Source organism: Macaca mulatta, chromosome 9, assembly GCF_049350105.2.
Source record: "Macaca mulatta isolate MMU2019108-1 chromosome 9, T2T-MMU8v2.0, whole genome shotgun sequence".
In the NCBI taxonomy this organism is placed as follows: Eukaryota; Metazoa; Chordata; class Mammalia; order Primates; family Cercopithecidae; genus Macaca; species Macaca mulatta.
The window spans coordinates 80,478,894-80,493,385 of NC_133414.1; the positions used below are offsets into that span (position 1 = coordinate 80,478,894).

Genomic DNA, 14,492 nt, shown 5'->3' on the forward strand with positions numbered 1-14,492 from the left:
TATGGGGGTACATGTTCTCAGGACCTCTTGAGATCATGCCTTGGGTAAGAATTTTATTTTAAAATAAAATAATATTAATAAATCACAGATGTTTTAAATTATGAATACTGACTATAAATTCTTATAAAGTGTTGCCTAAAATTATTTTCAGCAAAAAAACCAACAATGTTAGAGGACAAAGTAAGTTTATATATTAAAATTAAAAAGCAGGGATGAACCAATAAATGCTATCGGGACAACTGGTCAGCCATCTGGAAAAACGTAAAGGTGATACATACCTCACTTCTTATATCACAACACATTTCAAATGAATTAAAATTTTAAAAATGAAACAAAATCCCTAAACCACAATGTATTACTTCAGTAGAATCAAGCACAGAAAATTATTTTTAGAACTTCAATGTGAAAAAGACCTTTCTAACCATGGCATAAAACCCCGAGGCCATAAAATGAAAAACTGATAAATCTGACTACATAAACATCAATAACTTCTACATGGCATAAACCACCACAAACAAGACAAGCAAGGGAAATTTTTGCTACCCTTAATATTAGAAAAAGGAATTCAGGGCACAATGGCTCACACCTGTAAACCCAGCAATTTGGGATGCTGAGGCAGGAGGATCGCTGAGTCCAGGAGTCTGAAACCAGCCTGGGCAACATAGTGACACCCTGTCTCTACAAAAAATAAAAAATTAGCTGGGTGTGGTGGCATGCGCCTGTAGTCCCAGCTACCCACAACGCTGAGGTTGGAGGACTGCTCAAGTCCAGGAGTTCAAGGCTGCAGTGAGCTATAACTGTACCATTGCACTCCAGCCTGGGCGACAGTGTGAGACCCTGTCTCAAAAAGAAGGGTGGAGGGGGATTGATTTCTCTAATACATAGTTTCTACAAATAAGTAAGAAAAAGAATATAATAATCCAATAGATAATGGGGCAAAGAATATGAATGGCTTACAGAAAATAAAAATTGTTTTTATTCATATGAAGAGATGTTCATCTTCAATAAGAAAACTGAAAATTAAAACTACAATGGAATATATTAATTAGCTTGACTGTGATAATCATTTCATAATGTAAACATTCCATCATACACCTTGAATATTGAAAAAAATTTTTTTTTTTTTTTTTTTTTTGAGGCGGAGTCTCGCTCTGTAGCCCGGGCTGGAGTGCAGTGGCCGAATCTCAGCTCACTGCAAGCTCCGCCTCCCAGGTTTACGCCATTCTCCTGCCTCAGCCTCCCGAGTAGCTGGGACTACAGGCGCCCGCCACCTTGCCCGGCTAGTTTTTTGTATTTTTTAGTAGAGACGGGGTTTCACGGTGTTCGCCAGGATGGTCTCGATCTCCTGACCTCGTGATCCACCCGTCTCGGCCTCCCAAAGTGCTGGGATTACAGGCTTGAGCCACCGCGCCCGGCCTGAAAATTTTTATTTGCCAACTATATCTCAATAAAGCAGTGGGGGGAAAAGAAACCTTAAGAAAAATCCCAAAACTACAATGGAGTAGTATCTCCCCCATACCCATCAAACTGGCTAAAAGTTTTTACAGCATTGTGCTCAGGAGAATATGGGGGAAAAGAGGCACTCTCCTACATTCACTACTGATAGCAATGCAAAGTGGTATAATCCCTAAAGAAGACTTACTGATAACATGCATCAAAATTATAAATGGCCAGGTGCAATGGCTTATGCCTGTAATCATTTAACACTTTGGGAGGCAGAGGTAGGAGGACAGTTTGAGCCTAGGAGTTCAAGACCAGCCTTGGCAACATAGTGAGACCCTGTTTGCCACAAAAGGGTGGAAGAATTATAAATAAATATACTGTTTAACCTGTGAATTCCACTTCTAAGATTTTATCTTGCACACATGTCTGCACACGTGCAAAATGACATTATTTGCAATAGCAAAAGACTGGAAACAACCTGTATGTCCACAAACAGCAGACTGGTTCAATTCTAGTGTATCAATAAAACGGAAAACTATTAAAAAGATAAAGTATTCTACACATTAGTATGGAAAGTTCTCTAAGATGCACTACTAAGTGGCAGAGCAAAGTATTCATTATACACCACCATTTAAGTAAAAAGGGGTTTGTGTTATACATAGGTGTTTGCCTGTATACATAGTAACTAATTGGAAAGTTTTGGTTTTTGTTCTTTTTTGGAATGGTCTCACTCTGTTGCCCAGGCTGAAGTGCAGTGGTTATTCACAGGCACAATCCCACTACTGATCAGCACAGGAGTTTTGACCTGCTCCACTGAGGATTTTTAAACTTATAATAAACATATTACCTATGAGTAGCTAGAGTACAGAAATAAGATACTTTTTACTGTATACTCTTTTACATTTTATTTTTGAACCATGTGAATTTATTACCTATTAAAAAATTTACTTTTTATAAAAAATAAATTCCGGACAATCAAAAATTAATTTTAAAAAAAGCATTAAATAATTTACTGTCAGTAATATTAACTAGCAAAATTAGTACGCAATGTGGATATCAAATTAATTATGTTTAAACAATACTTTAAGATTTTAAAAATGTCAACTAAAATAATTTTAATTTACATACTCTTTTCAACTTACCAATTCCTGTGATCTCTTTTTTGATCAGCTGTAACTCCATATGTTGTATTTTTATTCTTACTAATAAGAAGTAAATTTTTCCAACAATCACATCCTTTAAATGATACCTATTGGGGAAGAACGTATCTCACTAAATATCAGTTTAAAAACAAGCAAAAAGAGTGAACTATGTCCTAAAAGATTTTGATAGACATCTTTAGTATAATTATTTAAGGATACCATTTTGAGGCTCGGCACAGTGGCTCATGCTTGTAATCCTAGCACTTTGGAAGGCCGGGGTGGGCGGATCGCTTGAGGTCAGGAGTTCAAGACCATCCTGGCCAACATGGTGAAACCCTGTCTCTACTAAAAATACAAAAATTAGCTGGGCATGGTGGCACATGCTTGTGATACCTGCTACTTGGGAGACTGAGGCAGGAGGACTGCTTGAACCCAGGAGGTGAAGGCTGCAGTGAGCCTAATCGCACCACTGCACTCCAGCTTGGGTGACGGAGTGAGACTCCATCTCAAAAAAAAAAAAAAAAGTACTATTTTGAGCTCTTTCCTGGCCGCTGCTGAGTTGCACGGAGGTGGCGGCTTGGGTGCATTCAAGATTCAGCTTCACTCACTGCCATGGCTGAGGAAGGCATTGCTGCTGGAGTATATGTATAATGGGCGTTACTACTGCTTTACAAGAGGTGCTGAAGACCACCCTCATCCATGATGGCCTAGCATGTGGAGTTTGCAAAGCTGCCAAAGCCTTAGACAGGCACAAAGCTCATCTTTGCGTGCTTGCATCTAATTGTGATGAGCCCATGTATTTTAAGTTGGTGGAGGCCCTTTGTGCTGAACCCCAGTTGATGACAAGAAACTGGGGAATGTGTAAGCCCCTATAAAACTGACAGACGGGGGAAACCCCATAAAGTGGTCGGCTGCAATTGTGCAGTAGTTAAGAACTATGGCAAGGAATCTCAGGCCAGTATGTCATCAAAGAATACTTCAAATGAATAAATAAAACTTTGGCTCACCAGAAAAAAAAAAAAACCATTTTGATTATTCATATTGTTTAGTGTTCTTTTTTTCAAAAAAGTACTCATCGTTTCACTATGCAAATAAGGAATCAAACTTTTACTTGACTACCTCAGAGAGAATAATTACCCTGGGTAACTGTTCCGGCTGGGCTCAGTGGCTCATACCTGTAATCCCAGCACTTTGGGAGGCCCAAAGCAACAAGATTGCTTGAACCCAGGAGTTTGAGACCAGTCTAGGCAACATGGTGAGATGTAATCTCTTCTAAAATTAGCTGGGTGGTGCAAAATTAGTGGCACATGCCTGTGATCCAAGGTACCCAGGAGCTGAGGTGAGATGATAATTTGAGCCTGGGAGATTGAGGCTGCAGTGTCCCATGATTATGCCACTAAACTCCAGCCTGGGTGACAGAGCCAGACTCTTTCTCAAAACACACACACACACAAAAATGCTTGAAATATTTGGCATATGAAGATATTTTCAACATTAAAAGACACAGTTTGGTGTCATTATTACTCAAGTTCTACAAGAGTGCAGCTAACATAAATCATCTGCCCACAAAGACAAAGTAAAAGAGACTACCTACATGGGTTGAGTCTGCTGTTGTTATATCTAATACCCAAAGGTCGCTCCCACATACCTTGTAACGATGTGGTAATAAACTTAGGAATCCCTATAATATCCAGAGGACTTTTTAGCCTCCTCCCAGGTTTGGCTCTCAAAATCATATCTGAAGAGTTGACTAATATAATTATGTCAGGCCGGGCACGCCTGTAATCCCAGTACTTTGGGAGGCCAAGGTGGGCAGATCACCTGAGGTCAGGAGTTCAAAACCAGCCTGGCCAACATGGTGAAACCCCATCTCTACTAAAACTACAAAAATTAGCCAGGCGTGGTGGCACATGCCTGTCATCCCAGCTACTCGGGAGGCTGAGGCAGGAGAATCGCTTGAACTCAGGAGGTAGAGGTTGCAGTGAGCTGAGATCGTACCACTGCACTCTAAACTGGACGACAGAGATTCCGACTCTAAAAAAAGTAAATAAATAAAAATATGCTGGGCGCAGTGGCTCACGCCTATAATCCCAGCACTTTGGGAGGCCGAGGCGGGTGGATCACGAGGTCAGGAGTTTGAGACTAGCCTGACGAACGTGGTAAAACCCCGTCTCTACTAAAAATACAAAAATTAGCCGGGCATGGTGGCGGGCACCTGTAATCCCAGCTACTCAGGAGGCTGAGGCAGGAGAATCCCTTGGAACCAGGAGGCAGCGGATGCAGTGAATTGAGATCACACCATTGCAGTCCAGCCTGGGTGACAGAGCGAAACTCAAACAAACAAACAATGTGTGTGTGTGTGTGTGTGTGTGTGTGTGTGTGTGTGTGTGTGTGTGTGTGTGTGAAAATTATGTCAGTCTGAAGGGAAGCTTCAGTGGTAAGTTTCAGGTCCTAAACTATTTGATAATTTCATCAACAATATAATTTTAAGATTCTGAAGGCCATATGTATTACATTTTCAGTGATATAAACCTGGGAGTGACAACCAATAAAAATAATGTAACAAAAGACTGGGGTAGGAGGGGGATAATACAGGGTACATCCATTTCTTAAACAAACTTTAATAAAAAAAGAAAAAACAGAAGGGAAACCTATAAATTAAAAAATTTAAGGCTCAAACAACCAAACGCAATGTGTGGCCCTTGTTTTGATATTGATTTGAACAAAGCATGTGAAAAAAAGATATCTGTGAGCCAATTAGGGAAATGTGAATACTGCCTGGGTGTATGAAGATACTAAGAAATTACTAATATTTTTAGATATTAGAGTATTGTTATATTTAGAATGATATATAACTTTTTTAAACTTTTTTTCTGAATAGACACAGAAAACAAGCTTGTCATATAACATTTAAATAAGAGATAAGCAAAGTCAATACATAATTTCATCCTTTACAGATAACCACTGTTAACAACAGAATATCATTGCAGACTCTTTTCTATTTATATCAAAATACATGAGTATTTTACAGAAATGAAATAGTACTACACACACGGTTTTTATGGCTAACTTTTTCACTTAATAATATCATGGACATGCTTCTGGAGAACTAAATACATATGTCTCAACCTTTTTTTTTTTTTTTTTTTTGAGATGGAGTCTTGCTCTGTCACCCAGGCTGGAGTGTAGTCACGCGATCTCAGCACACTGCAACCTCTGCCTCACAGGTTCAAGCAATTCTCCTCCCTCAGCCTCCCGAGTAGCTGGGATTATAGGTGTGCGCCACGACACCCATCTACTTTTTGTATTTTCAGTAGAGACGGGGTTTCTCCATGTTGGCCAGGCTGGTCTCAAACTCTTGACCTCAGACGATCCGCCCACCTTGGCCTCCCAAAGTGCTGGGATTACAGGCACGAGCCACTGCACCTGGCCTCAATCTTTTTAACCCTTCTTTAGCATTCCACAGTATGGTTGGACCATAATTTATTTAACTGTTATAATACCAGTGGGCATTTAAATGGCAATCTTTTGTTCATATAAGTAATGTTTCTGAGAACATCTTAGTCCATGTATAAAATAATACAACTTCCCATAGGTTATAGTGAAGCATATTCCAGATATATAATTTGATAAAATGATATAAAATTTTATGGGTTGAATTAAATGTCTGGAATCTGCTTCACTATAACCTATGGGGAGTATGAGAGCTGAATACAGATAAACTAGATTATGTACTGATAACTGTTGGAGCTGGGCAATGGGTACATGAGGATTCATTATATTACTCAGTATACTGTTCAAATATTTTAGTATATGCTTGAAATTTCCCATAATAAAGTTTAAAAAGGCATTAAACACAAAGTATGAGCCAGTTTTGCAAAAATACAACATATATAAACATATATACCTTCCCCCTCCCCCCATGGAATGATATACAAGGGGACATTAACAGTGATATAAGTGGTAAAGGTGAAAATATGTGAAAAGAGATGGCCAGGATGGGGTAATGTCAAGTCAGTAAGATAAACTGTATCCTCAGAAGGATTGGCTGCCTTCTGAGATGGTGACATCCTCTACACAAAGTGGCCAAGCAGAGATTCATCAGCAATAGAACATAAAAGACACCTTTACTGGGTGGAAGCCAGACCAAACTCCTAAAATTTATTTTAGCTCAGAGATCCCGTTGATCTGTTAACATCAGTCAATTCTATCCTTACTTTGACCAATTGACAAAGACTTGAAAAGTTAATTTTTGAATTTTCCCTGAACAACTTATCTGTGAAAGGTTCTTACTTTGATTTATTATATTCAAATTCTATATGTAGACAATCTTCAATGCCCACTTCCATCTTAATAGAGTTGTTAACATCAGGATAGGTGGCAAGCTGGTGAACAATAAGATCATATTCTTTTACCAAATCTGTCAGTCTTCTCACTATTGTCACTTTAAGAAAATACCTACAAAGTTAAAAGAGAGGATGAGTTAAATCACCTATAATAAATTTTCATGTTTTAAATTAGCAAACATTAACCGCAACTAAGCCTTCTCCTTGCTGGACCTCCTTTGGGATCAACTTACTTCACTACTTCACAAAGGAGTTCCAATTTTCTTTAATGCCCCCGACATAAAAAAAAATACAAAGTTCAATTTTAAGAATAGTGTAAATACTTTACAGATGAGTTTGGAGGGCTGTAATCAAGCCTACTTGAGGAAACCTCTCCAGATCACTTCTTTAAGGAACTGCTATTTGAAATTTGGGTTGTCAAACCCAGTTCCAGATAGATAATGCCGAATTAAACAGAGAAAGCAGGATCTTGGACCTGATGCATTCAGATTAATATCCTCAAATGCCCTGGACTCTGAGGCATCCCTGGCTTCCTGCATACAGACTCAGTGAAGGGAAAGGACACTGAATTGAGAGGTTAGAAAACTAGGTTCCTACTCCTGTTCTGCCATCCACTACTTGTGTCATTTTAGATGTATCAGAGCCTCTCTGGTACTCCAGATTACTTCTGAACCATATACTAAATGAGATTTTCTGGGAAACTAGTGGTTTTAGAAGGTAATTCAGTTTACATGACAAATGAAGTACATAAGGGACAATGCATACCAGGGAAGTGTATAACTGAAATGTCTCATAGCAATGTTGTCTAATTCTATAATGTTAGAACGCTCTATTACCTCAAATCAGCATTAGCCAAAGTATGTGACGGAATTTTAAAAAATCTTAAATCTTCCAATCTAGTACTATAATTAGAGGTTCAAATAAGGTATCAACAGTAGTTACTACTTTCTGGTTTTGATTCTGTTTACAGTTTATAATACACATTCATACCTCAAGCGGACATTGGCACCGATGTAAGATTCATATGGCTTTTCAACTTGCATAAATTCAAAATCATAACTTCTGCTCTGAGTCAGTTCTCCAGGTAAGGCTAGTTCTTTCACTAGGTTTACAAATTCATGAGTATTACTCTTGTCATTGAAAAGCTCTAAAAATTTTAAAAGGCAGAAAGACCAATTATTTAATATCCATTTCAATAAGACCCAAATGTCTACTTCAAACGCAATTTTTACCAAAAGAATTATTGAGTATATCTCCAATAAACTAGACCTATGCTCTGAATTCCACTATCCTTTTTATAATTATACTTCATGTAGGCATAAAAGATTGTGTCAAGTGGCATAGCACAATGAAAATTTCTATTAAAAATGAGTTCATTCCTTTGATGTAGTTGGGGCTCTCCCAATATGAAGCCATTTGACACATTACCAGCAATTATTTGAACTTCCCCCAGACAAGGCAAAAATTCTGTTTTGCTTTAGTTAGGCAAATATATTGCTTTCATAAAATTACAAAACACAAAAAGACTAAAACCAACTATCAATTACTACAACTTGCCTTTCGGTCAGAATAGACATATAAATACACTCTCAGTCAGAATAGATATATAAACAAATATCTACCCATTCCAATTCTGAAACTTTAAAAATGTACAGTGAAACTTAGCTAAATTTGAAGCCTAGTTATGTAGACAGTATTATAAAGACATATTTTCCTTTCTCTTGTGAATCTGCAGTATAGAAAGATGTATATACAGTTTAACTCCCTACTAAATAAAGCATGTATCTGAAATAATGTATGGAAATGTACATAAGTTGATCTAAGTCAAGAAGAAACTACACCTTTCCTTCTGACATGGAATTTTGTGTTGACACAGGTGAGTCTGGCTACAGGCACACACTAGATCAGGAAGACAAATGGCATGGGTAATTAGAAGATGAAGAATGAAGGTGAGGCTGCTAATTATAAGAATGGTGAAAAATGTAGGCAGACGAAAATTTCAGCAGGTCAACTAATTTACTTGAATTATTTTTCAAGGCCGGTAGTTTCATATATATCATGAAATGATAAAATTATTTCATACAAGTCAAAGAAACACAATTTAATATAGTTATAAAGTAAGTCCTCTCTTTTATTATGCAAAATCAATTCCTTCCTTCTACAAAGCTAAGCTGTAATTCAATTATTTCAGTGCAAAATCCAACCCTCTTCAAATTCAGTTATCACAGAAAAAGAAGTAATACTATTTTAAAACTCACCAATTTGACCTACAAATTCAATTCTAATTCCTTGGTGCTCTAGCCTCTTTCCAGGTTGCTTAAAGGCTAGGTTTACCTGCCAAAACATGAAATTATAAGAGATGTTAACAATCCTTTGAGTGGGCCTACTAGTAGCTTCCTTTCAGATGAATGCAATATATAAATACTTCAGGTATTCATTTATGAAGTTCGAGACACCACCACATACCTAAATCAGGATGATGTTATACCACCAGAGAAGGTGTAATTTATTTATACACAATCATGGGTGAACCTCTTACTTACATCAACACAAAGTCTGCTTTGTTAAGAAGGAATCCTTAATAGCTGGAGAACTATAAAAAGACTCAAAGAAAGGAACAGCCTTCAACTATTCATACTTATTTTCTGATCAAACAAATAATTCTATGACTAATAAAAGCATATTAATGTGAGGTAATTACTAATTTCAAGAACTGACCTAAAAACAGATGCAATTCCAGGACATTTAAATCAAGCAAGACTAACATCCACACAACTAGGACTATATTATGGACAATGCTCAGAAATTTGTGGGTCAAATCATAGCTTCATACTTATTGTAACTGATGTATCACTTCCAGTTTTCTGTAACCAATATATTATTATAATTCCTAACCTTAAAAGCAGTGCCTTTTGTCCTGAGTCTGCTACCCACCATAAAAACAGAATGCCTAAAGATTTAAATTCAAGTATGATTCATCTTATATACTTTCCCACCCCCTACCCCAGAAAGGACTCTGTTGCTTAAGCTGGAGTGCAGTGGCACAATCTTAGCTTACTGCAGCCTCAACCTCTTGGGCTCAAATGATCCTCCTTCCTCAGCCTCCCAAAGTGCTAGAAGTACAGGCATGAGCTACTGCACCTGGCCATTATCTTACATACTTTTGGAGTAGAGTATATGATCTCAAAATCCCTAAACTCATATATCTGCCAAGTGGAAATCTTAAATATACACACACACACATTTTAAGAGATAGAGTCTCACTCTGTCACCCAGGCTGGAGGACAGCGGCATGATTATTGCTCACTACAGCTTTGAATCCCTAGGGTTAAGTGATCCTCCTGCCTCAGCCTCCAAACAGCTGGGACTCTAGGGATGCATAACTATGCAGGCTAATTAAAAAAATATTTTTTGGCCGGGCGCGGTGGCTCAAGCCTGTAATCCCAGCACTTTGGGAGGCCAAGACGGGCGGATCACGAGGTCAGGAGATCCAGACCATCCTGGCTAACACGGTGAAACCCTGTCTCTACTAAAAAATACAAAAAACTAGCCGGGCGAGGTGGCAGGTGCCTGCAGTCCCAGCTACTCGGGAGGCTGAGGCAGGAGAATGGCGTAAACCCGGGAGGCGGAGCTTGCAGTGAGCTGAGATCCAGCCACTGCACTCCAGCCTGGGCGATAGAGCGAGATTCCACCTCAAAAAAATAAAAAAATAAAAAAAAAATTTTTTTTTGTAAAGATGAGGTCTCGGCCGGGCGCGGTGGCTCAAGCCTGTAATCCCAGCACTTTCGGAGGCCGAGACGGGCGGATCACGAGGTCAGGAGATCGAGACCATCCTGGCTAACCCGGTGAAACCCCGTCTCTACTAAAAAATACAAAAAACTAGCCGGGCAAGGTGGCGGGCGCCTGTAGTCCCAGCTACTCGGGAGGCTGAGGCAGGAGAATGGCGTAAACCCGGGAGGCGGAGCTTGCAGTGAGCTGAGATCATGCCACTGCACTCCAGCCTGGGCGGCAGAGCGAGACTCCGTCTCAAAAAAAAAAAAAAAAAAAAAAAAAAAAAAAAGATGAGGTCTCACTATATTGCCCACGCTGGTCTCAAATTCCTGGCCTCAAGCAGTTCTGCCACGTTGGACTCCCAAAGTGCTGGGCTTATAGCCATGTGCCACTGTGCTGGCCACAAACTCATCTTTAAGATCTACCCAGAATTCTTTTTGTTTGTTTTAGACAGTTTTGCTCTTGTTGCCCAGGCTAGAGTGCAGTGGCACCATCTTGGCTCACCGCAACCTCCATATCCCAAGTTCAAGCGATTCTCCTGCCTCAGCCTCCCAAGTAGCTGGGATTACAGGCATGTGCCACCACGCCCAGCTACTTTGTATTTTTAGTAGAGATAGGGTTTCATTATGTTGGTTAGGCTGGTGTCAAACTCCTGACCTCAGGTGACCCACCCACCTCGGCCTCCCAAAGTGCTGGGATTACAGGCATGAACCACCACGCCCGGCCAGATCTACAAAGAATTCTCCACCATTCTTGGAGAGAATGGTAAATTGGCTATACCACCATTTACCTGCTAAATCCCCTATATGGTCATATAGGTTGTTTCTCAATTGTCTTTCTTGATAACACTCTTCTTCTATAAATATTACCTGAGACAGTCAAGGATACAACTTCACATTGCTTGGCGTGGGAGTCAGGACTCCATTTAAGTACCATTAGTTCACTGTGAGATGACCAGGGTCTAGACTTGAAGCCAGCCTGCCCCTATGATGGGTGCTTCTCTGCATGTGTTTACAGTCCTACCTGGTTCTCATTCTCTAAGGTTCTGGTTGTATTTTGTATATTCATGTATTCACTTGCTCATTGAATGTACCCAGCCCTGTGCTGGCTACTACTGAAAAGTGTATGTAGTCTGATAATATAATCTTACCCTCAAAGAAGAGAGAAATCAGAAAAAGCAAAGAAAAAGTAGAGAATCAGGTGGAGTCTCAAGATATTGCCCAGGCTGGTCTCGAACACCTGGCCTCAAGCAATCCTGTTTCAAGCGACCATACCCAGTCAAATTTATAACTTTTCAATTTGAGAAAGATATCTGTAAACTGTATATGTTAGAAATAAAATTCCAAGCTAGGTGTGGTGGCTCATGCCTATAATTTCAGCACTTTGGGAGGCAGAGGCAGGAAGACTGCCTAAGGTCAGGAGTTCGAGATGAGCTTGGACAATATAGCGAGACTCCATCTCTACTAAAAATTGAAAAAAAAAAAAAATTAGCTGGGCATTGGGGCACGTGTGCCTGTAGTCCCAGCTACTAGGGAGGTTGTGGCAGGAGGAGCGCTTGACCCTAGGAGGTCAAAGGTGCAATGAGCTAAGATTGCACCACTGCACTCCAGCCTGGACAATAGGGCAAGACCTTGTCTCAAACAAAAAAAGAAAAAAAAAGGCCAGGCACTGTGGCTCATGCCTGTAATCTTAGCACTTTGGGAGGCCAAGGACAGTGGATCACTTGAGGTCAGGAGTTCCAGACCAGCCTGGGGTGAAACCCCATCTCTACTAAAAATACAAAAATTAGCTGGGCATGGTGGCACATGCCTGTAATCCCAGCTACTTGTGAGGCTGAGGCAGGAGAATCACTTGAACCCGGGAGGCGGAGGTTGCAGTGAGCCACTGCACTCCAGCCTGGGCAACAGAGCAAGACTCTATCTCCCAAAAAAAAAAAAAAACACAACATTTAAGAATCAGGTAGGATCCTTTTTCATACAAAAAAGCATACTTCCAGGTTTATTTATTTGAGCCCAAGAGGTTGAGGCTGCAGTAAGCTAAGATTGTGCCACTGTACTCCAGCTTAAGCAACAGAGTCCTTTCTGGGGTGGGGGGCGGGAAAGTATATAAGATGAATCATACTTGAATTTAAATCTTTAGGCATTCTGTTTTTATGGTGGGTAGCAGACTCAGGACAAAAGGCACTGCTTTTAAGGTTAGGAATTATAATTATTACTATTATTATTTTGAGACGGAGTATCACTCTGTCGCCCAGGCTGGTGTGCAGTGGCACAATCTCGGCTCGCTGCAAGCTCCACCTTCCAGGTTCACACCATTCTCCTGCCTCAGCCTCCCGAGTAGCTGGGACTACAGGTGCCCGCCACCACACATGGGTAATTTTTTGTATTTTTAGTAGAGACGGGGTTTCACCGTGTTAGCCAGGATGGTCTCGAACTCCTGACCTCGTGATCCGCCCGCCTCAGCCTCCCAAAGTGCTGGGATTACAGGTATGAGCCACCGTGCCCAGCCGTTTATTCTTCACTGTAACGAATGCTGGTAATGTAACTTTTAAAAGCTTTTCTTAATGTTTCTCAAAAGAGAAATCAAGGACCAAGAAAAAGAGGTCCAATTACTTCTGTCTGTAAACTGCATAGATTAAAATATTCATCTTCTGTATCTTCCCTATCTTATAACCAATATAAGTTAGTTACTTGCCTTCAAAATAACTCAGAAAAAAGCAAACTGTGATACACCATATGATGGAATATTATTAAAAGTTTAAAAACAATAATGATAAAGAATTTTTAATGACGTGGGAAGATGTGCATGATGTGTTATGTGAACAAAGCATGGTTAAATTGTATACAAGTATATGCCGATCATATTTTTCAAACTACAGAAGAAAATAGTTTTTTTTGTTGTTTTTTTTTGTTTGTTTTTTTGATACGGAGTCTCGCTCCGTCGCCCAGGCTGGAGTGTGGTGGTGCAATCTCGGCTTACTGCAAGCTCCGCCTCTCCGCTTCCCGGGTTCATGCCGTTCTCCTGCCTCAGCCTCCCGAGCAGCTGGGACTACAGGCGCCCGCCACAATGCCCGGCTAATTTTTTGTATTTTTAGTAGAGACGGGGTTTCACCATGTTAGCCAGGATGGTCTCAATCTCCTGACCTCGTGATCCGCCTGCCTCAGCCTCCCAAAGTGCTGGGATTACAGGTGTGAGCCACTGCGCCCGGCCCAAGAAAATACCCTTAACAGCAGTTACTTCTGGAATGAATATTGATTATGGGTAACTGTTTTCTTCTCTGGTTTTTAAGTTTTTGTTTTGTTTTATTTTTTGTAGGCAGGTCTTGTGCAGTGGCACCATCATCACTCACTGCAGCCTCAATCTCCCAGACTCAAGTCATTCTCCCATCTCAGCCTCCCAAATAGCTGAAACTACAGGCACATGCCACCATGCCTGGCTAATTTTTTTTATACTTACTATGTTGCCCAGGCTTCTTTAAAACAAAAAAAGACAAAAAATACTATTAAAGTCAGAAAAATATTTAAGAAAGAAAAGTAGTACTTAAACAGGCTTAACATTAAAAATTTTATATTTGAACCACAAATAATAAAACAAGCATAATCTCAGCTATTTCAAAAGCCAAGCAGTAATTTGAACTATCCTCTAATCTGTACCAATAAAGCATATAGGAAAAAATTGTACTTTTGAAAATAATCTATATGGCAGCAGTTTTTAAGAAGGACTTTATTTGAACATGGCTTTATCTGATATTTTTTAAATTTACAGTTCTTCAAAAACCATCATGAAACCA

General features: G+C 39.8%; 1 protein-coding gene across 3 annotated transcripts in view; it reads right to left on the reverse strand.

Moving 5' to 3' along the window:
- The window catches only part of VPS26A (VPS26, retromer complex component A), a 52,782-nt gene that overhangs the window by 7,830 nt on the left and 30,460 nt on the right, over nucleotides 1-14,492 (reverse strand). For all 3 annotated transcript variants that reach the window (XM_077945450.1, NM_001257941.1, XM_028853535.2), the window contains 4 exon segments: nucleotides 9,190-9,265; nucleotides 7,922-8,078; nucleotides 6,879-7,043; nucleotides 2,586-2,692 (listed from right to left, as the gene is read on the reverse strand). In XM_077945450.1, coding sequence (XP_077801576.1) covers nucleotides 2,586-2,692; nucleotides 6,879-7,043; nucleotides 7,922-8,078; nucleotides 9,190-9,265 — 505 coding nt within the window.